Source organism: Osmerus mordax, chromosome 19 (genome assembly GCF_038355195.1).
Source record: "Osmerus mordax isolate fOsmMor3 chromosome 19, fOsmMor3.pri, whole genome shotgun sequence".
Taxonomy (NCBI): Eukaryota; Metazoa; Chordata; class Actinopteri; order Osmeriformes; family Osmeridae; genus Osmerus; species Osmerus mordax.
The window spans coordinates 8,515,731-8,537,306 of record NC_090068.1 but is presented as its reverse complement, the minus strand read 5'-3'; the positions used below and the strand labels follow the sequence as shown (position 1 = coordinate 8,537,306).

General features: G+C 52.6%; 2 protein-coding genes across 2 annotated transcripts; both read left to right on the top strand.

Moving 5' to 3' along the window:
• The first annotated feature begins 731 nt into the window (after positions 1-731).
• On the top strand, positions 732-12,139 carry ltn1 (listerin E3 ubiquitin protein ligase 1). Its single transcript, XM_067257574.1, is given in 33 exon segments — positions 732-866; positions 1,195-1,401; positions 1,552-1,650; positions 1,750-1,980; positions 2,110-2,162; positions 2,245-2,425; positions 2,587-2,760; positions 2,857-3,047; positions 3,149-3,296; positions 3,384-3,503; positions 3,506-3,631; positions 3,784-4,113; positions 4,295-4,513; positions 4,625-4,666; positions 4,779-4,974; positions 5,074-5,313; positions 5,579-5,732; positions 5,991-6,141; positions 6,315-6,519; positions 6,661-6,817; positions 6,985-7,107; positions 7,227-7,354; positions 7,518-7,653; positions 7,737-7,881; positions 8,018-8,231; positions 8,348-8,585; positions 8,800-8,877; positions 8,976-9,162; positions 9,442-9,613; positions 9,833-10,053; positions 10,215-10,409; positions 11,049-11,216; positions 11,420-12,139. Coding segments are annotated over 33 exon segments (5,334 nt in total). The 5' UTR covers positions 732-824; the 3' UTR covers positions 11,483-12,139.
• Positions 12,140-12,722: 583 nt separating this feature from the next.
• On the top strand, positions 12,723-21,459 carry LOC136963557 (proto-oncogene DBL). Its single transcript, XM_067257707.1, has 27 exons — positions 12,723-12,773; positions 13,775-13,912; positions 14,107-14,223; positions 14,387-14,536; positions 14,729-14,853; positions 14,937-15,051; positions 15,235-15,354; positions 15,617-15,808; positions 16,102-16,293; positions 16,726-16,900; positions 17,020-17,111; positions 17,223-17,308; positions 17,486-17,552; positions 17,648-17,763; positions 17,893-17,962; positions 18,067-18,159; positions 18,637-18,729; positions 18,825-18,950; positions 19,052-19,270; positions 19,494-19,586; positions 19,668-19,746; positions 20,019-20,076; positions 20,366-20,559; positions 20,641-20,753; positions 20,931-21,049; positions 21,170-21,260; positions 21,451-21,459. Exons 1-27 carry the CDS (start codon positions 12,723-12,725, stop codon positions 21,457-21,459), a joined length of 3,093 nt encoding a protein of 1,030 aa, XP_067113808.1.
• Positions 21,460-21,576: the final 117 nt, after the last annotated feature.

The window sequence follows — 21,576 nt, the reverse complement described above, 5'->3', positions numbered from 1 at the left end:
TCATAGCGATGTTACTTATCAGGTTAGAACGTCAGATTACTACATGATGCACCGGATGTTAGTGTGAGCATCTTTCAGCGCCTGAATAAAGGTTTCTGAAAGTGCATACACAAGTATTTGGCTGTAGGCCTATGTCAACACTGATCAGCAATAACATGATGACCAGCTGCCTAATACTGTGTAGGTCCCCCTTCTGCTGTTAAAACAGCACTGACGTGTAGGGATGGGGATTGATATCCGGTTCTGTAAGGACCCGGTTCCAAATTTCTCAAAACCCGAAGATCAATAAGGTCCGAGCTTATCGATACCGCTATCGAGACTAGGTAGGCTAATATAATGTAACTTATATCTCGAGAGAGAAGTTGTCATTTAAATCAAATCACTGGTGCACAAACATACATCGATTGTCTAATAAAATTACGAAATTCAATTGAATGGCCTGCAAACCGCATTTAAACTAAAAGAAGAAAAATATGATTGGACAAAATAATCTCACCAGATGTCGCTATTGGCTCTCTGAAAAGTGATGGCGTCATATTGCGTCAACTTTTAGATCCGTAGATTTACTAAATATCAAAAAATGTAGGCTATTAGATCAGACAATTAACAATTTTGGAGATGTTTTGACCAGTTGTCTAACCATAACAATTTGATAGTGGTCATCTTTTTTTATTTGTATTTTTTTTTACATGTTTCCGGGTATGTACTTCCGAGTACAATCTGTGACGTGTTTCACAATTCCCATGCTTGGGTTTCAGCTGAGTGGCTAACAACCACAAATGATTGTAGCTACATTAACAAGCCATTACAAATAAACACACAAGATGGGAGGCAAAAATAAACAGCGAACAAAGGGAAATGTTCGGGTAAGATGATCTCTATGATACGTACATGTGTACATAAATGACAGTGGGTAGATGGGACCTTTCATAATGTTGGCTAGCTAACCATCAACTTTGTTTTTCTATTTGGCTAGTTTTATAGTGTTACACAGGTAAAAGTGTTAACTAGCTAGATCAACTTTTGGTATGATTTAAATGTCATACCACCAGAATCAACGAGGTAACGTCATGGATCGAGCTAAACTAGCCAATGTTAGCTAGCAAACTGTAGCAGTTATTGCACTTTCTTTGATGCTTCTGGTTGATATAGCGAGCTCAAACCTGATCATATCCTTTCATGTCCCGCCTGCAGCCTTCTAGTAGTGGTCGAGCTGCCGAGCTACTTGCCCGAGAGAGTGGTGTCCTGCCAGGGTTTGTGGGCTTTGGCAACTCGGCTACTACTGAACTGGGTTATGTACCGGCGGTTCACGGAGCTGAAGAGATAGACAACCTAGTAGACGGGGATTTCCGCCTTGTCCTACGAAAACTGTCAAAGAGGGATACTGTCACCAAACTAAAGGTGAGAACTGGATGTTGCTCATGAGTGATCAGCTGTCAATGCAGCGATCATCTATCAATACATTGACCCTGGCTACGAGGTATCCCACTCCCTTAAACAGACGTTTTTGCCGTCCTGTAAAGAGTTGAAGGGAACTGTTCTGTCCCTTAGGCGGTCCAGGAGTTTGGTGCCATGTGTCAGGAGCGGGAAGCAGAAGTGGTCAAGGGAGTCCTCCCCTACTGGCCCAGGATATACTGCAAGATATCTGTGGTGAGCAGAGCCTCAACACTGATGGTCGAATGAATTACAGTAGACAGTTTCCTCTATGATAAAAAAAAAAACGGCACATTAATCTCCTGTGACCTCCAGGACCATGACCGTCGGGTGCGGGAGGCCACACAGCAGGCGTTTGAGCAGCTGGTCCTGAAGGTGCGCCGCAGCCTGGCCCCCTTCCTGAAGAGCTTGATGGGCCACTGGCTGCTGGCCCAGTGTGACACGTACCCTCCCGCCGCCTCTGCTGCCTGCCAGGCCTTCCACGCCGCATTCCCCCCCAGCAAGCAGCCAGAGGCCCTCAGCTTCTGCAGGGACGAGGTCCTCAATGTGAGTGTGGGGAGGAACGGGGGTTGTGGTGGGGAGAGGAGGAGGAGGGGTGGTGGTGGTGATGGCTATTTGGTAATGGCTACTATTCTTTTGAAGAGGGGTCACCCTGCTCCTATCTCCATACTTTAGGTACTTCAGGACAACTTGCTGAAGGAAACCGCAGAAACTCTGAGTGACCCACAGTAAGATATTAGAGTTGTGCCTGTCTTTTTCATTCTCATGTCTGCTTGTCTATGTATTTACCATCTGTCTCGGTTCCTCCAGGTATGTCCCCGAGGAGGAGAGAGAGGCTAAGTTCCTGCGCATGGTGACCAGCTCCCTGCTGGGGGTGAAGAGGCTGCTGTCCAGCCTGCCCCAGGCTGACAGACAGGCCCTGGAGGACAGACTGGCACACCTCATCGCACAGGCAAAGTTCTGGAAGTACAGCAAGCACAAGAACTCACAGGTCCGGGAGAAATACGAGTCTTTTTATTGGAGAATCAAGAGTTTTTATTCCTTAAACTTACATTCGGAAATTGGTGATGGAGAGAAACAAATCACTTTTATAGCCTCAAATGTAGCCTCACGGTCTCAAATTGAACATTGAAACTGTGTGTCTTTCCCCAGGTGCGCGGGGCCTTCTTCGAGGTGGTGTCAGCCCTGTGTGAACACACTCCAGAGCTGGTGAAGGCTGAGGCGCCGCGGGCCTGTCCTGCTGTTCTGCTCAGCATAGACGACACTGACCCCGTGGTACTGCCCCCCCTATGGGAGGCAGTGCTACATGTCCTCTCCAGCATCCCTGTAAGTGTCTGTGTGTGTGTGTGTGTGTGTGTGTTTGCATTGAATTACATTAGCCCCAATGTGTAAATGACCACCCTACTTGTGTCTCTGTTCCAGGACTGCTGGACGCAGGTTAACGCCAGGAAGGGGGTCTTGCCCAAGCTGTGGGGGCTGCTGAGGGAGGGGGGCAGGGGTATGGCCACAGCCCTCCACCCCAACCTGCTGCCCCTCATCAGCAAGCTGCCCTCCGAGGTCACAGAGCCCCCCCTGGACTTCTACACCACCTTCTTCACCTCGCTCATACAGGGGTGAGTAGGGCTGTGTGTGTTCTCTCCTCGTGGCTCCCACCCTGTCACCCTGATGTGAGGACACCTACGTTAGCTCACAGGTGTGTGTGTGTGTGTCCCAGTCTCTCCAGTGAGCGTGCGGTGTCCAGTCCGTCGGAGAACGCGGCGGTGGTGTGCGCCGCTGTGGAGTGTCTCAGATACAGCCTGCTGCAGAACACTGGGGAGGAGGAGCAACAGAGACGCATCCAGACCATGCTCATCTCAGAGCAGGTGAGACCACACACACACACACACTCTCACAGGATGTAATACCCCATCAGGTTGTCTTGAGTAAAACATTTCTCTCCTTCTATCCAGCTCTTGCCACTATTGGACAGCGCCTTAGAAAGCCCAGCCCTCCAGAGCGGTCCGCTGTTCTCATTGGTCACAGACATGCTGAGAAAAGGGCAGGGGTCGCTGGTGGGGGCGGGTCTAATGGGGATGAGGCCACCTTCCATAGGCTGCTGGCTGACTTCTGGGAGGGGCTGGGGACTCTGTGCGCGCGCTATGTGGACTGTGAGGAAGCAGATCTGAAAGCCCTAGAAGGCGTGGCTTCTTTACTGCAGGTGAGTGACAGGGTGGAGCAAGGGAAACCTTTATCATCCAGTGAGCCGCCTAAAGTCCTGGGAACTGAACCCAGAAAACATGGCCATGTTCTTGTTAGTCACACCTTCACATTATCTCGGCCTAACTGTTCTGCCGACCCTGGTTCCTCAAGGTGATGCAGCACCCCGAGAGAGGAGCCAGGAAGCACACCAAGAAGAAGAAAGCGGTGAAGATCTGCCTCTCCGAGCCTGAGGAGAAAGAGGAGGAGGCTGAGGAGGAAGGATGCCAAGGGGGGGTAGCAGACAAGCGTGCCCAGCCGGAGGTGACCGAGCTGGGGGGCCAGGAGAAGGCAGCTCCCCCGCTGAGGAGTGGCCACCTGGAGGACCTGGTGTGTCAGCTGGCAGAGCTGGACATGGTGTACGTGAACGAAAAGGACTCCGAGAGGCACCTCCTCTTCCTCTCGCTCCTCCTGCGCTCCTTCTCCACCCCCAGGGTCTTTGGGGTAAGTTCACCTCAGTAATTCGAGAGAGAAGTGTAACAGGCCAGAATCAATGTAGCCCGGCATGTTGCTACTCAAATGTTAGCCACGTGCTAGTCTGTCGCCAACTACTTCCACGCGCTGCCGTGGAAGACCGATGAAGAGCTCTCCTCAGCTAAACGACCTTTCCCACGTCCATCCCTAGGTGCTCCTGAGACCAGAGGAGGCGGGGGTGGAGGAGAGGGAGAGGGGGGAGGAGAGCGGGGGTGCCAACCCCGCCGTGCGCTTCCTCCTGGAGCGGGTGGTGTCGTGGCTGGGCCAGGAGGGCCGGAGGGACAGCCCCTTCCTGGTGGAGATGGTCTTCAGCTCGCTGAGCTGCTGCACCCGCCAGGAGACCACGCGCATCCTCAACCACATCACCGCGGTAACCGCCGTCCTCCGACACGCGCGCGCATACATACTCACGCGTGCACTCGCTTCATGAGCACGGGTTTATGTTGTGTGAATTGAGATGATATCCATCTTCTCTCTCTAGATGGATCTACAATGGGGCATTCTACTACAAATTATACAGAAGGTAATTTATTTGACCAACAGTATACAGTATCATGTTCATGTGAATACACCAGAGTGTACTCAGTCTAACCAGCGGTCTCTTTCTACTTTAACCTCGTCCGTCCCCCCCACAGGCCTGCTCAACACCTGCAACACTACAGGCATGTGCTGATTGGCTGAAGGGCTCTGTGCTGGGTGAACGACTGCTGGGATTGGCCGAGGAGCTGTGCAAGGTGGGGATCAAAGGCTCCGGCCCCGCCCCGGTCCCTGTAAAGCACGCCAGCAGTTGGGCTCTCATCAGTCTGGTCCTGTCAAAGCATCACAACAACGGTGAGAACGCAAGGATACACACACGCACACACACACACACAGAATCAGTAGATCCGTTAACGTGAGAGTGATCGTCGTCGTGTGTGTGTGTGTCTCCAGCGGCGCTGATAGGGGAGGTGTACGTGGAGCGCATCCTGGCCAAGCTGCACGCCACCCTGTCGGAGGCCAAGGGGCTGTCCGACGCCGGCAACATGGAGCCCCTGGTCTCCTTCGTGTGCGACGTGGCCTCCACCTTCTTCTCCTCCGTGCGAGACTGCCTCCTGCTGGCTTCCGCTGAGGAGCTGCTGCTCACCGTCTTCCAGCTCACCGCCCAGGACCAGGCTCACACACACCTGTCCGGTACATACACACACACACACCTGTCCGGTACATACACACACACACACACACACACACACCTGTCCGGTACATACACACTCTCATGTATATTCTATTTATTAGCTGGTACCAGCAGCTGTGTAACTCGCTCTGTCAGGTCGGTTGGCCGGCCCACAAAACCGTGGTCGTAGCTATGGCGGACACACCCTTGTTATTTAATAGTGTTGTGTGTTAGGGTGCGTGTAGGATCGTGTGTGTGTTAATAACGTACCCATGTTCCTTCCAGACTCGTCGCTGGGTAAACTGAAGAAGGCGTGTGTGGCTGGCGTGCACTCGCTGCTCCATCGCTGTGGGTCGGAGGTCAGGGAGGGCAGCTTCCTGCACAGCATTGCACTCTGGGTGAAGAGCCAGCTGCTCACTTCCTCTCTGGGCGTGAAGAGGTGAGCATGATGAGCCTGAAGGCCTTTTCACAACAAGGATCAGACATATGGAGGCGGATGACTGGTGATCTCTTGCTGTGATTCTTGGCTACAGATATCAACTTGTATACATGTTCATTACCTTTTCTGGAGGCTGAGTAGTATGCATTTGTATATCCACATATGGCTGTATCTTCAGGATGGACTCGGTTCTACTTGCAGCTCTGTGCCTGTGTGTTGGGTCTGATTCTAGCGGGTGTTCTGTTTTTTTCCTCGCAGTCTTCAGGTTCTGGTTCTCGCGGTGCAGAGTCTAGTGGACACTGTCAACTCGGTCTGTCAAAAAGACTCCCCAGTTCCGTCCCAGTTCCTGTCCTTCCTGACTCCGAGCGAATCAGAGTGGAGCAGGATCAGACAGGCTCTCCCCCCTCAGGTCAGTCTAGCTGTCCGTGTCCCGTAAGACCTGACTCATCAGTTGCTACATTTAGTTTTTGATTTTTCTCTCTCTTTCCATCAGTATTATTTATATGTTTAAAGGCTCATTTTAGAATAAGAACGTGTTATCTTATCCTTCTGTCTCCCCCTCCCTGTCCGCCCCTCCCCCAGTGGGTGAAGACCCCCCTGTTGAGTGGCCGTCTGCGGGTGCTGAGGGACTACCCCTGCGTGGACGTGTGGAGGGTCAAGGTCTCTGCCAGGCTGCCAGCCCACCTGTGTGTGTGCGCCCTGCTGGGGAAGGTGCTGCCCAGCGCCGCACTGACCTCAGACCACCAGCAGGGGGCAGGCTCCCCCTCACTCAACCTCAGACACACAGGTACACACCCACACATCGTGTTTACTTGCGACTGAAATGTCATGTAGCTATGATGGTAATGTAGAAGATTTTATTGTTATGGTATAGTATGTAGAACTGTTATAGGTATGTCTAATGTGTGTGTGCGTGTGTGTGTTCCAGTTGCAGAGCTGCTGTATGCAGTGCAGTGGTGTAAAGAGATGGAGTACAGTCCTGGCATGGTGTCAGACTACCACAGCTTGCTGGCTGATTGGAGCCTTCCCCAGGGAACAGCCTGCCTTACCCCAGCCAGTGAGCTGCTGGACACCCTCTACAGCAGGTACACACACACACATACACACACACACTCTGCCTTACATCTGCTGGGAGGCCCAGAGAACAGATGCTGTTGTCTCGGTTGGGTCTATCCGTCAGGGTGTTTGGATGCAGTGTTGTCTGGAAACAGTCTGCTTCCTCACGCTGTCTCTCTCTCTCTGGTCTCTGCAGGTCAGCGGAGGAGGGAGGCCTGTGGTCTCTGACCCTACAGGACTACATGCGCAAAACTACAGAAATGGCCGCCGCCAGTCACGACGCCTCTGCTGTCAGGAGGCTGTACGGAAGCCTGGACAGGTCAGAAAACGCGAGTTTCGTGAAGTGATTCGAATTGTCCGACACGTTGAATAGGAAAGAAGGAGTTTGAGTTGACTGTTATGCCAGAGGTTCATTTGGAGTTGTTGTGTTTGTGTCAGTTGGTTCCCCTTGTCTGAGAGCACTCTAAGCACCCTGCAAGTGCTCTGCCCCGCCCTCGGCACAGAGGAGAGGGAGACGCTCCTCGCCATGGCAACAGCGGGCATACTCAACTGGCAGGAGGATGACCGTAAGAGAGCACACACACACACTCACACACTCACAAAGAATATAGATTATAAGATAGGGTGACACATCCATCTCGCGTGAGCATGCTGCGCGTCGACCCTTCTAGTAACAGCGGGTACACACACACACCAACGTAGAGAGTGACGGGGTGTTGTGTGTCTCAGGAGTGTGTGGGTGTGTGGCGGCGCTGCTCTGCTGTCTGAGGGCGGACACCCCTGTGGACGAGGGGGTCCTCCACGCTGTGCTGGCCACCATGATGGAGTGGAGGAACAGCAAGGAGGACTGGTTCCTCTTCAACAGGTGAGAAGCACACACACACATCGTGGTGAACGCCATTCGTACCAATCATGAAGAGCTCACTAATCATGCGTGTTGGTTGTCAGCGATCTTTCCAAGGTAACCGCGGCTCAGCTGACCCTTGGGGTGGAGATGGTTCGTTTCCTGTCCTGGCTGGTGACTCGTTCTCCCACGATCCTCGGGGCCAGCCAGTGGGACTTCCTGCTGTGCTCTATGCTGGCCTGGCTGGAGGTGAGAAGCTGACATGTCCGCCCGTGGCCACCGTTCACCCCCCAACTCTTCCTATTCCTCCCTCTCTCTCCGTCTCTCTCTCTCTCTCTCTCAAATGTCTAACTCTCTCCCTCTCTCTCTCCTTCCATCTTGTCAGACCGCCAGTGAGAACGTCGGTAGCATGTGGAACCCCTGGGTTCAGCTGTTTGTGTGTGAGAATGCCAAGCTCATTGTGAAGCTCAGCCAGTTCTTCACAGCGCCCCCTGCTGGTGTGGCTGACCAGCTCCCCTCAGAGCTGGCTGGGGAATGGACGGACTTCTTCACAGAAGGCATCTACAGCCTGCTGCTTCCACTGCCAGTCAAAATCACAGGTAGATGTGTGTGTGTGTGTGTGTGTCCATATCCTTCGTGATCGGTACATCAATCTCCTAATTTTCATGCCCCTCCTCCACTCCCCCCCCCCCCCCCTCCCTCCCACCCTCCGTAGACGCCTTCCCCGAGCCAGACGACCCCCTCTTCCCATTGGCTGTGCTGCGCTCCGTGGGCGTGGCCCTCAGCCTGGTGCCTGTGCAGCAGCTCAGTAAGAACTCCCTGGCGCCGCGCTTCGTGGCGAGCCAGCAGACCCGCCTCCCCGAGGCCCTGCAGACGCTGCTCAACACGCTCTGCCCTCTGCTGCTGTTCAAGGCCCGGCCGCTGCAGCTCGCCGTCTACCACATGCTGGACAAGTAAGAGGAGAGGGTGTGTGTGTGTGTGTGTGTGAGAGAGGCAGTGGTTATATAGAGGGTAGTGAGCGTGTGTGTTCTTTCTTCTCAGCCGTCCAGAGTCCACGGTCCGTGTGTGAGATGTTGACACGATGAGTGTGTGTGTGTAAGGATATGAGTTTGTGTAATGTGTGTGTGTGTGTGTGAGGTGTTGACACGGCTCCCTGTGGTCCTGCAGGGTGATGCCCCAGCTCCCAGAGTGCGATGGAGATGGAGAGAGCAGCAGGGCCGAAGACGACCAGGAGGAGCCCTGCCTGTGAGCTGTCACTAAACTGGGTGTGAGGGCTGGGTGCTCATTTCCCTACTAACTAAGTTTGTAGTTTTAACTCCTTTGTTGTGTGTGTGTGTGTGAAGTTCCCCCCCGGCAGCCCTCATGTCTATGCTGTGTGCCTGTGAGGACCTGTGTGAGAGCATCCTGGCGGGGGTGATGGTGGGCGAGTTCGCCGTGGTCCAGCCCCTCAGCGTCGAGTACTCGTGCATCCTGGGATACCTGCTGGCCTGGAAACTCCTCCTCACCTTCTTCAGGTCGTCGCCCTCCCACGTGAGTCCCACCAAGGCCACTTCCTGTTTCCTTCCCTAGCACCCTCCATAACACCCTTAGCGTTGGCAATGAAAAGACTGGCTTGTGTGTGCATATCTCCCAACAGTTGGCCCTTCTGGCCTTGAGGCTATCTCAGATCTAGCATAACGAGATGGATGACAGCATCTGTTCCTCCGTACAGCTGCTACCTGTCCAGTTGTTTCAGATCAGGGGTTTCTCCAAGGAGGGCGGGGAGTGGCGCTGTTCTCACCTGGCTGTTCCATGTTCCTCTCTCTCCAGTTGCGCGTGCAGTACTCTCTGTACCTGAAGAAGACCCGCTCCCTTCACAAGCTCCTCCTCCACCTCTTCAGGCTGATGCCCGAAAACCCCGCCTACCCGTGCCAGGGGGCGGAGACTGTAGCCAAGGAGTCCAAGACTTTCTTCACTGAGGGCCTCTCTCTGGACGTCGACAGTGAGTATTACACTCACACAGACACCATCACTCTTGAAGGGAAACATTGATACCATTTACTGAGCTTTGTTTTCCAAGGTCTGTTGGTTTGTTTTGGAGAAAATGCACAATAAAGAAATTACTAAACTAACATACGACTCTCTTACTCCCTTCCTGTCTCTCTCCACTCATCTCTCTGTCTTTCTCTCTCTCCCCCTCTCCTACCTTTCCTGTCTCCAGAGAGCGAGGGCGTGCAGTGGGAGCTCCCTCACCTGGCCTGTGGCGTGTACTACAGCGCGGTGCAAGACCTGCCGGCCATGGTGCGCCTGTGGTGGACCAGCCAGGAGAAGAGGGTGTGCACGGCCGTGGACAAGTTCACCAGCAGATACGTCAGCCCCGTGCTCTCGGCCCAGGAGATCTCCTCGGTCCACTCCAGCACCCAGACCTTCGACAGCATGACCGTGAGTTGAGGACCTCCGGAACGTGTGTGTTTGTGTATTTCTGCGTGTGTGTCACACAGACCCTTAGCAGTATTATGCCCAATGATCCCGTTCCACATTGAAGACGTAAGCCCAGAAATGTCCTGAGCACTCACCCTCCGCCACCCCTCGCCCCACCCCAGGTGAAGGCGCGCTCCGCGGCCCGGGAGGTGATAGCGACCTACTCGGTTGACGATATCTACATCGAGCTGGTGATCCAGCTGCCCCAGAACTACCCCCTGGGCTCCATCACCGTGGAGAGCGGCCGCAGGGTGGGCGTCGCCGTGCAGCAATGGAGGAACTGGATGCTGCAGCTCAGCACGTACCTCACACACCAGGTAGGAACACACACACACACAGTATACCTCACACACCAGGCAGGAACACACACACACACAGTATACCTCACACACCAAGTAGGAACACACACAGTATACCTCACACACCAGGTAGGAACACACACACACACAGTATACCTCACACACCAGGTAGGAACACACACACACACAGTATACCTCACACACCAGGTAGGAACACACACACACAGTATACCTCACACACCAGGTAGGAACACACACACAGTATACCTCACACACCAGGTAGGAACACACACACGGTATACCTCACACACCAGGTAGGAACACGCTTATGTACCATATCTATGGCTGTGGTTAGAATGTTCTGTGTGTGTGTGTGTGTGTGTGTGTGTGTGTGTGTGTGTGTGTGTGTGTGTGTGTGTGTGTGTGTGTGTGTGTGTGTGTGTGTGTGTGTGTGTGTGTGTGTGTGTGTGTGTGTGTGTGTGTGTGTGTGTGTGTGTGTGTGTGTGTGTGTGTGTGTGTGTGTGTGTGTGTGTGTGTGTGTGTGTGTGTGTGTGTGTGTGTGTGTGTGTGTGTGTGTGTGTGTGTGTGTGTGTGTGTGTGTGTGTGTGTGTGTGTGTGTGTGTGTGTGTGTGTGTGTGTGTGTGTGTGTGTGTGCAGAACGGCAGCATCATGGAGGGCCTGGCTCTTTGGAAGAACAACGTGGACAAGCGTTTCGAGGGGGTGGAGGACTGCATGATCTGCTTCTCCGTCATCCACGGCTCCAACTACTCTCTGCCCAAGAAAGCCTGCCGCACCTGCAAGAAGAAGTTCCACTCTGCCTGCCTGGTGAGACACACACACACACACACATCTAAACACACGTACTTGATATGTATTGTGCCATGAGGTATTTTCTTGTATTGCTGTCGGATCTGATCACAGGTGTATTGCATGTCGCTTATTGCTTGGCTTTCGGTACCTCTCCCTCTATCAATACAATAACATGGACTCTTTATTTCTCTCTCTTCATCCTACTCTTTCCTTCACAGTACAAGTGGTTCACCTCCAGCAACAAGTCCACCTGCCCCCTCTGCAGAGAAACATTCTTCTAATACTTACCGTAGCACCCACACACTGTACACTTGTAAATATGACCCACTGTATTCAGTCTTCAATGACTTATTTCATTCTCATTTCATGATTCAGTGTTTGTTCTGATGACGTTTTAAAACTAGGGAACCAATTCAATCGTCATGTAACTGAAAACCAGTAGTGTTCAAGGCTCAAGATTTTGTAGTTATGTCAAAGGGTTTCAGAGTTACTGTGAGGGACCGTGTGTGTGCGTGCGTGCGTGCGTGTGTGTGTGTGTGTACTACGGTGTGTTTCCTTGCAGACCAGTGACTAGTGAGCAATAGATTGTTAATAATGTTTGCATTTAGGGTAGGTTCAACTCTCTGCTCCCCATCGAAACCCTCTAACCATGCGCATACACAGCAAGAGAGGGAGTGATATGGCTATCATTATTGTGTAATGGCAGTACCAAAGAAATGTCAGGACAGACCTGTTCTATAGTTAAGTTTCCCCATCAACAAACATTGTTGGAATCAGTGGAGAGGTTACCTGTGTAAGAAAATACGTTTTAGTTTTGGAAGTGAATTTGCAAATGTGAAATAAATGCCAATTCCCCACTGCCTTTCCTCTGTATCTGTCTCAGGTTATGTTGTTGAAATTATGCTGGGCAATAAAAAATCCACATATTTGGACAGTGACCACCTTGTGTCTCATTTTTCTTATACTGGAATTCTTGATAAATTATGCTTCAAAAACAAGATATAAATGCAGTCCAAGATGCCTAAGGCATTGCATCCACGTTATTCATTGGGAGCTGACGCCATCTAACGATGAATAGAGTAGCCTACCTTTTCTGAAGTAGACGACCTTATATCTAAATGCTAAGGTGGTAATTACATTATGAATTGCCAGCGATGTGCGTATAGGTTTTGACATGGCAAAAAAATAAGAGCTAATCTCGTGAATTTATATTTATTTTTGTACAATTCATGCGTCTGTAACCGGCTAAACCTCGAAATAGAATGCTTTTTTGGTCATCCAACTTGATACGAATTTAGACTACGTCAGGCCTGGTCTTAATGTGTTTCTACTCAGAAAGCGATGATGTGCAAGGAGTGAACACGCGCTCCTCTCCTCCGCTCTGTGGCCACTGCAGTGTGATGCTGCGGCTGCTCACTGCTGTCCCGAGTCCCGCAGACTCCCCCACACCGATGGAGGGAGGGAAGTTGTGCAGCTTCGAGTAGGGGAGAAATTATTCCCCCAACAGCCAATCTTGGAATTATGTCTGAGGGCAACCCTTTCAGGGGACTGCCCCGCCTGCGGAGGGCCGCGGTAAGGCGTAGAAGTAGCCACTGTAGCTGTTTCCCGGGTTATTGCAGCAGATTAAGTCGATGTTCGCCCGGCATGGTGCCCTGTATTAGAAGCCACTGCGGCATGGGCTAAGGGAATGCACGCAACTTAAGCTAGAAACTATGTGATGCACAGTACAATTTCTCGTATATTAAATAGGAACTTGCATTTCAACTTTTAAATCATTTTTATGCACAATGTGAAATGTTTGCGATACGGTCTTCGGGGTGTCGTTAGAGGACGTGCCAGTGTCAGGTAGGGTGTAGTCTAGGTGTCTGTTTTGGACCACCGTGTTCTGCTAAACAACATGAGCTGTTAATGAAGTACTAGAAGAGGACGGCTATACTACAGCTCAGGGGGCCAGGCCCACACTCCTACTTCTAATGTAGCTGGCCAGGTCGGTTGTCATTGAGAATAGGAATCATGAATGATGTATGACCTTAAAAGTGTAGTGTGCATTTAAAGGGCTATTTCATCATTTCTAAAAGTGCAGTTACCTTTTGAGCTTGACCATTTGAATGCGTTGTTTGGGCATTTGTTGATATGCATTACACAACCAAACAAGACTAGTTCATCTGAGGTAACCATGATTAAAACAGTGTAGAGAGATCCAGAACATCACTCTGCTCTTCTTGTTGTTAGAGAGAGGACTGACAGTCTGGGAGGCAGAGCTGCTAATCCCTGTGTAGTTTGCTGCTACATCGACCAATCTGCTTGCATACAGGCTGGCCAAGTGACTGACTGACAAGCTTGCTGACTGACCATTCTGACTGACTGGCTGACAAGCTGACTGACTGACTTTGTCTCTTTCCCCTCCTCTCCTCAACCCTGCTCTGCACTCTCCTCCGTCACACGTCCTCTCTTCCCATCTCCATTCTCTTCTCCTCCCGTTCCCTCATCCATCCACTTAACTCTTCTCATCGCTTCACCTCTCATCTCCTCTATTATCCTCTCTTCCCATCTCCCTGTCTCCCCTCCCCCAGACCTCCTTCCCAGGGAACCTCCACCTGGTCCTGGTGCTGCGGCCCACCAGCCTGCTCCACAGCCCCGGGACCCCCTCCTCCAGCGGCACCGACCTGGGCTTCCGCTTCAGCCAGGACGACTTCCTGCTCAAGATGCCGGTAAGGAAATGCATGGTGGTGTCAACCTGGTAAGACAAATGGAAACTAGTTTTTTTTGTCTACTTGCTGTCATTGTATTAAACTTTGGAGATGCCATGAACACTTGGTTTTGATTCTCTGTAAATATATCATAAGCATGTTTAGTATTCTAGTTCCCGTGTTATATGTTGTCTTGTGGTTGTCATGGCGGATAGGTGGTGATGCTGAGCTCCGTCACTGACCTCCTGCGCTACATTGACGAGAACCAGCTCAACTCCGAGTTTGCCGGAACACTGGAGTATTGCCATAGCGACTGGGTTGTCCTCCGCACGGTAAACAACGACAGTATTTGTTCTGTACGGTCAGCTATCTGCCTTGACTTGAGGATATTTTAGTAAAACTCTTTGTGGAAGTAAGGGAGATAGACAGAGGACCACTGTATGATGAAGTAATGCAGCTGTGTGTGGGTGCGTGTGTGTGTGTGTGTGTGTGTAGGCGATCGAGAGCTTTGCGGTGACGGTGAAAGACATCGCTCAGCTGCTGCAGGCTTTTGGCTCGGAGCTGGCTGAGACAGACCTGCCCGACGAGGCCGACGCCATCGAGCTCCTCCTCCGCTCGCACACCGACAAGTACCGCCAGATGAAGGTGGCAGCCCCGGGGGTCAGGGGTCAAGCTGGGATGGTGGAGCCAGCTGTGGGATTAGTTCCGTTGCTGCTGCTTTTGATGTTATGGTACTGAAGGTGAAAAGGCTTCTAAATGAACGTTGCTTGTGTGCGTGCGTGTGTGTTTGTCTGTGTGTGTGTGTGCGCGTGTGCGTGCGTGTTTGTGTGTCTCCAGGATGACATCAGGAGTGTGATGAAGGAAGGGCGCAACCTGTTGTCTAACCTCGAGACGGCCAAGTCGGCCCAGAAGAGCGGGGCTGAGGACAGGGATATCAAGCAGGACAGGGACACTGTCCAGAGGTGGGTCACCATGGAAACACTGATGCTGATAATGATACTCATCTCCGCAGGATGTTACTATAGTATCTGTGTGTGTGTGTCAGGTTGCTGGCCCAGCTCAGGGACATGGAGATGGCGTTTGACGGCTTCTTTGAAAAGCACCACCTGAAGCTGCAGCAGTACCATCAGCTGCTCAGATATGAGATCAGCTTCCATGAGGTATTGTACACACACACACACACACACACACTATCAAAGCTCCCTGAAGACAAAGTCTATTTTTAGGTTTTGAGAACTCACTAATATAAACACCTGGTTTATTCTCAGCATTAGATGACGGTGTGTCTGTGTTTGTCTGTGTTTCTGTGTGTCTGTGTGTGTCTGTGTGTGTGTGTGTGTCAGATGGAAGATGTGCTGGAGCGTCTCTCTGCTCAGGAGAAGGGGCTGGCGTCTGTCGGAGCTACAGTGGCTCAGAATGAACAGCTGCTGAAGGACCTGGAAACACTGGACCTCCATGCTGAGGTACACACGCACACACTCATATACCCCCCCTTCACACACACCCTCCACACACACACACTCATATACCTCCCTCCACACACACACACACACACACACAAGCTCCGCACACACACAGACAAACTGTACATGTTCTGATACAAACATACAATGCACACTTTTAAGTACAAAGAACTTCATGGTCTATAGCGTGATGTTGTAGAACTGTAGAGTGTAGCTTTATAAGGCTGTGTAGTTGTGTAAACCTGCGTGTGTGTGTGGGCAGGAGGAGATGGGCCGAGCCCAGATCCTCATCCTCCACGGTCACCAGCTGGCGGCCAGCCACCACTACGCCATGTCCCTCATCGTCCAGCGCTGCAACGAGCTACGACATCACTGTGATGTCATCACCACCGCCATCCGAGCCAAACGAGCCGCCCTGACCCGCTCGCGCGACCTGCTACTGCGTCTGGAGGAGGTAACACACACACACACACACTAACACACATACAGAAGTCCTGTGTTGGCAGACACTGTTTAGAACAATTCGAGCCCTGTGCAAAGCTGGACGTCTACCACCAAGACTAGTCGCATAGTGGGCAGGGTTAACTACACTGTCTGCTGCCATGGCAGCCTGTTTTTCTCTGAGGAGATCTCTTTCTTGTCCTAGCTCTGTGTACAGGGCTGTCCATAGTTCAAATGGTGTACCGTGCAATTGTAGTGTAACTTTGACTCCAAATAAAGCATTAAACTGTGTGTGTGTGTGTCGAGGCCCTGCACTGGTGCGACCAGGGAGCCTACCTGCTGGCCAGCCAGCTGATTGACAGGTTCCAGTCTAAGGAGGGGGCGGCGGCAGCCCTGAGAGACATCGAGCGTTTCCAGGAGGGGGCGCCCTCCTTCCTCGGCCACTCCCCCGACGGCCTCAGCCTGGAGTTTGAGGCTGTTCTCACCCCTCAGCTACAGGTGACACCTCCCCCCCCCCTGCCCCCCACACACACACTCACTTCCCTGCCCCCTCCTCCCTGCTCCCTCCTCACCCCCCTGCTTTCCCCTAGTGAGCAGGAGAGCGCTGTCCATCTCTCTCTCTCCGTTCGAACGGCCTTCCTCCTAACGTTCGAGTCTTCACCACTAACACGGACCCCTCCTCCCTTCCCTCCTTCCTTCCCTGCCTCCTTTCCTCCGCCCTCTGCTTCCATCCACCCTTTCCCTCCCTCCATCTGTCCTTCCTCTCCTTCCTTCCCTGCCTCCTTTCCTCCGCCCTCTGCTTCCATCCACCCTTTCCCTCCCTCCATCTCTCCTTCCTCTCCTTCCAATCCCCCTCTGCTTCCTTCCCGCCCTCCTTCCATTCCTCCCTCCTCTCCATCCCCTCTCTGCTCCCCCCCCCCACCCCCCCAGTCTCAGATCACCATGGTAACAGAGAAGGTGGGTGTGGTCCAGGGGATGGTGCAGACTCGGCAGGCGTGCCTGAGGAAGCTGGCTGACATCCAGGCCCGCCCCATCCAGCTGGTGGCACCCCGCCCAGAACACACCGAGAAGGCCTGCAGGTCGCCCCTGTTCTCCCCCAAACACAGTAGGTTTCCCCCGTCCCCTTTTACCCACCTGGCTCCCCACCCCACCCCAATCCCCTCTCCTCTGAGAGTGTCTGTGTGTGTTGGTGTGGGGCAGTGCTGACTACGTATGTGTGTGTAGGTATGGACTTCAACTCTGTGCTGAACTCCCGATTCTCCTTTGACCTTTTACCCGGCAAGAGGGCGTCCCGCAGAAGTCCCAGTGCACGCAAGGTGTGTGTATGTGTGTGTCTTGTCTTCAATGTGACTACAGGCCAGTCATCTTTGCCCAGCCATGTCCACCCTGGCCCAGCCTCTGCCCTAATGATGTCATGTTGACCACAGATCGAGGTGATGCATGATTACCATGACAACCACAGCTGTCTCACCTCAGACTCCGAAGCGGACGAGAGTCCTGAACAACTCAAACGGTCTGTCTGGCTTTACTAGAATCAGTTACTCACCCAGGGAGGTTGACCTTTTACTGCAAGGTCAAACTAACCAGCTCTTTGTCTCTGGCTCTCTCTCACTGTCTCTCTATATCTCTCTCTCTGTCTCTCTCACTGTCTCTCTCTCTCCTTCTTTCTTTCTGTTCCTCTCTTCCTCAGCCTCATCATGAAGGAGCTGATTGAGACAGAAAGACTGTATGTGGAGGAGCTGCTGTCTGTGCTACTGGTCAGCTACAACACTGCGAACACACACACACACACACAGTCTCTCTAACATTGGGTAGAAACAAGGAGTGAGTTTGTGCATCCGTGTGTGCGCAGGGTTACAGGGCAGAGATGGATAATCCCTCCCTTTCCTTCTTGCTGTCCTCTGATCTCCGTAAAAAGAAGGAGGTCCTCTTTGGAAACATCCCAGAGATCTACCAGTTCCACAGCAGGCAAGGCTGAAACACACCCACACACCCACACACAGAAACACATAACCGCAAACACGCACGCACACACACAAAGTCTACGTTCGAGAGGCATGTTTCGTGAGCGTGTGTCGGTGTGTGTGTCGTGTCCAGGGTGTTCCTGCAGGACCTGCAGGGTTGCCTGGAGACTCCAGAGCGAGTGGGTGCCTGCTTCCTGTTAAGGGTGAGACACTTCCTGTCCACCTCTGACCTCATAGTCATCGGGCCCTCTGTGCCATAGTCCCATCAGGAATATTCATAATTGTGTGTGTGTGTGTGTGGTTTCAGAAAGAGAAGTTCCAGGTGTACGAGCGCTACTGCCAAAACAAGCCTCGCTCTGAGTTGCTATGGCGACAGTGTTCTGACTCACCCTTTTTTCAGGTATGAAGTGTAGCTGTGAACCCAGACAGTCCCACAAGCTCTGACCTCTGTCTCTCTCTTGCTCTCGCTCTCGCTTTCTCTCTCTCTCACTAGTCTCAATGACCTCTGGCTAATAGACTATCTGTGGTCTCTCCCTGGTTTCTCTTCTTTGTGCCGGGCTGTTTCTGGTCTCTCTTCAGTTCTCTAGGCTTCTCTCACATCTCTAATTTCTCTGGTGTTTTTCAGTCTCTCTCTAGTATCTCTGCTGTCTGTGGTCTCTCTAGTGTATCTCTGGTCTCTCAGAGTCTAGTGTGTCTCTGGTCTCTCTAGCGTGTCTCTGGTCTCTCTAGTGTGTCTCTGGTCTCTCTAGTGTGTCTTTAGTCTCTCTATTGTGTCTCTGGTCTCTCAGAGTCTAGTGTGTCTCTGGTCTCTCTAGTGTGTCTCTAGTCTCTCTATTGTGTCTTTAGTCTCTCTAGTGTGTCTCTGGTCTCTCTGCAGGAGTGCCAGAGGAAGCTGGAGCACAAACTAGGCCTGGACTCGTACCTGCTGAAGCCTGTCCAGCGCCTCACCAAGTACCAGCTGCTGCTCAAGGTGAGAGAACTCCACCTCCCACAATCCTCCGCTCCCCCCGTCCGACCCCCCTAACCCCTCGGCCCCCCTGTCCCCCTGTTTGTGTCCCTCCCCAGGAGCTGGTGAAGCACAGTGCAGGCAGCCCCTTCTTGTCTGAGCTGCGGGAGGCTCTAGACGCCATGCTGGATCTCCTCAAGTCCGTCAACGACTCCATGCACCAGATCGCCATAACAGGATATGAGGTAAGGACTGGGGGGCGGAGACCCGGAAAAGCGCTGGCTGGAATGAGAGGCCGGTGGAGGCTTCCTGTGATAATGTGTGTGTGTGTGTGTGTGTGTGTCAGGGCGACCTGAGCCAGCTGGGCAGGGTTCTGATGCAGGGCTCCTTCAGTGTGTGGATCAGCTACAAGCGAGCCGCCACCAGGATGAAGGAGCTGGCGCGCTTCAAGCCCATGCAGCGCCACCTCTTCCTGTACGAGCACGCCCTGCTCTTCTGTAAGCGGCGCGAAGAGGCCGACAGCCACGACCGCACGCCCTTCTACAGCTTCAAACACTGTCTCAGGGTGAGGTCTCCCCGCGCCTATACTAACCCACCACTGTCCTCACCTGGGACTGTGTGTCTGTTAGGGATAAAAGGACGTTAAGGGTTAGGGTTCAGGTCAGGTTTTCGGGTTATGGTTGGGGTTAAGGTTAGGGGTTTACGGAAAACTGAATGTTGAATGGGGCTGAATTGAGAGCGCTCACAAATATAGCTATGTCAACGTGTGTGTGTGTGTGTGTTTATAGATGAGTGCTGTGGGCATCACAGAGAACGTGAAAGGAGATGTGAAGAAGTTTGAGCTCTGGTACAGTGGCCGGGAGGAAGTTTATGTCGTGCAGGTGAGGAGTGGACAGCCACACACACACACACACGTACACACGCAGACATGCAGACACATTGTCTCGCTGTGTTGTTTTCAGGCTGCCACACTGGAGATGAAGGTGGCCTGGCTGTCAGAGATCCGGAAGGTTCTGACCAATCAGCAGAAACTGATCCAAGGTTTCTGCTGTATTTGCTGTATTTGATTGTTTGTAATCGAACTCATTTACGTTGGCCCGTGCTGTTGTTTGTTTGGTGTTTGCTTGTTTACCTGGCCCTCCTACAGTATTTGTTGTGGTCTAGTGCTGTTCGTCTGTCTTGTCTGTCTGCATGCTTGATGTGGGTCAACATCCTGCAGTTCTAAAGTCCCTTCTACCCCTCCCTCCCCCTCTCCCTCTCTGCCCTTCCCCTCTCTCCCCATCCCCACCCCCCCACCCCACCCTCTATCCCAGATGAGACTCCTCCCCTCGCTCTTCCAGAGAACCCTCTATCTCCGCCCTCGGCTGAAAGGTGACGCTCCCTGCAGCATGACCTCCTATGGCCTTCTGTGACCTCCCCGACCTATGACCTCTCATATCCTTCTGTCATATTGTGACCTCCAACATTCCTTCTCTCAACCTCCTACTTGAACCTACCAGAAACCCCTGGTTTCTTGTCGGCATGAGTGTTTCCACGGAGACGTGACCGTGTGGTTTTGAAGCATGTCGGCATGTGGTTGTCGTGGGTGTCCGTCGATGCTGTGACGGGACAGGTCGATGTTGTCATGGTGACGTGACGTGTGTCGGTGTGTCTCTGGCAGTCTGGCGCGTGTGCCGGTGTGCATGCCCTGGAGCGCTGCCCAGATCGCCGGCTGCTCAGCCTGTCTCCATATCCTCCCTCACAGCACGCTGCCCGGACACGCCCACAGCGCCCCGCAGGCTGGGCCTGGACGCACCAGCCCCACCCTCAGCGAACCTGTGGTTTTGTCACCCCAGCCCAGGCCCAGCCGACGCAGTGAGTCACTGCACACACTACACGCACAGTGGATGGAGAGCTGGTTTGGGATTGGTTCGAGCAGCTGTCTGTCACCTGCAGGTTGGCCGGGTCCCGCCCACTCGGTGGCCATCTGTGAAGGTCTGGAGGACTGGACTGCCGCAGACCTCTCCAACCTGTCAGACTCGGAGGAGGACGAACAGCCCGCCCCCCTGGTGAGACTGACAGCCGGGGGGGCTCAAATCAAAACTATCCTCAACAGAGAGTATACAGGAAGTGTTACGTTGTCTCAGGATCCAGGAAGCTGAGAGCTCGCCCACTCTTTCATTCTATTAAATGAATAAAACCCCTGTGTCAGCAGTAAGGCAGAGTGTTCTGCTGTCTTCTAACAGGTCCCTGGGAGGTACCGGGTCATGGTCGACAGCAGTGTGTTCACCACGGACACTGATGACCTCATCTTTAGGAGCGGTGATGTCATCCAGCTGCACCAGGAGGACTCGGAGGGGCAGTGGTAAGAGCTCAGTGTCGTCCTCCCACAGACAGGACACCTGCACCTCCACCTGTCTCCACACACACACACACACACACCGCCTGACTTCCACACGTGTGTGTCCATGCGTGTGTCTGTCAGGCTTGTGAAGAACGTGAGTCGGGGGGAAGAGGGCAGAGTTTCCACTGATTACCTGCAACGGATTCTGGGAGAGAGCAGTTTGTCCAGTCAGGTGAGGCTCCGCCCCTCCTACCGATTCCTACGGAACCCTCAGAATGATCTGGATGGAGAGACATTGACCTCTCACATCTTTGTCACACCTGGCCACTGTTCCACACTTGTTGGTTATGATAGACACGTACTGTAACTGTATGAATTATTATTATCGAACAATGCTCTAATCTCTTCTCCTCCCGGAACAGGGGATGTGAAGGACAGCTCAACTCTTAATCACCACGCACACACACACACACTCTCACATAGACTCACACGCATACAGGACAGTCACACACACACTTACAGAAACACTCAACATCATCTTCATCACT

Bases quoted from the DNA above. Each gene is read 5' to 3' on its own strand.
- LOC136963557 (XM_067257707.1), top strand. From the start codon at position 12,723: ATGTCTGAGGGCAACCCTTTCAGGGGACTGCCCCGCCTGCGGAGGGCC. The intron at 12,774-13,774 runs GTAAGGCGTAGA...CCCCTCCCCCAG, and splicing joins CCCGCCTGCGGAGGGCCGCG to ACCTCCTTCCCAGGGAACCT. The intron at 15,809-16,101 runs GTAACACACACA...GTGTGTGTCGAG, and splicing joins TGCTACTGCGTCTGGAGGAG to GCCCTGCACTGGTGCGACCA.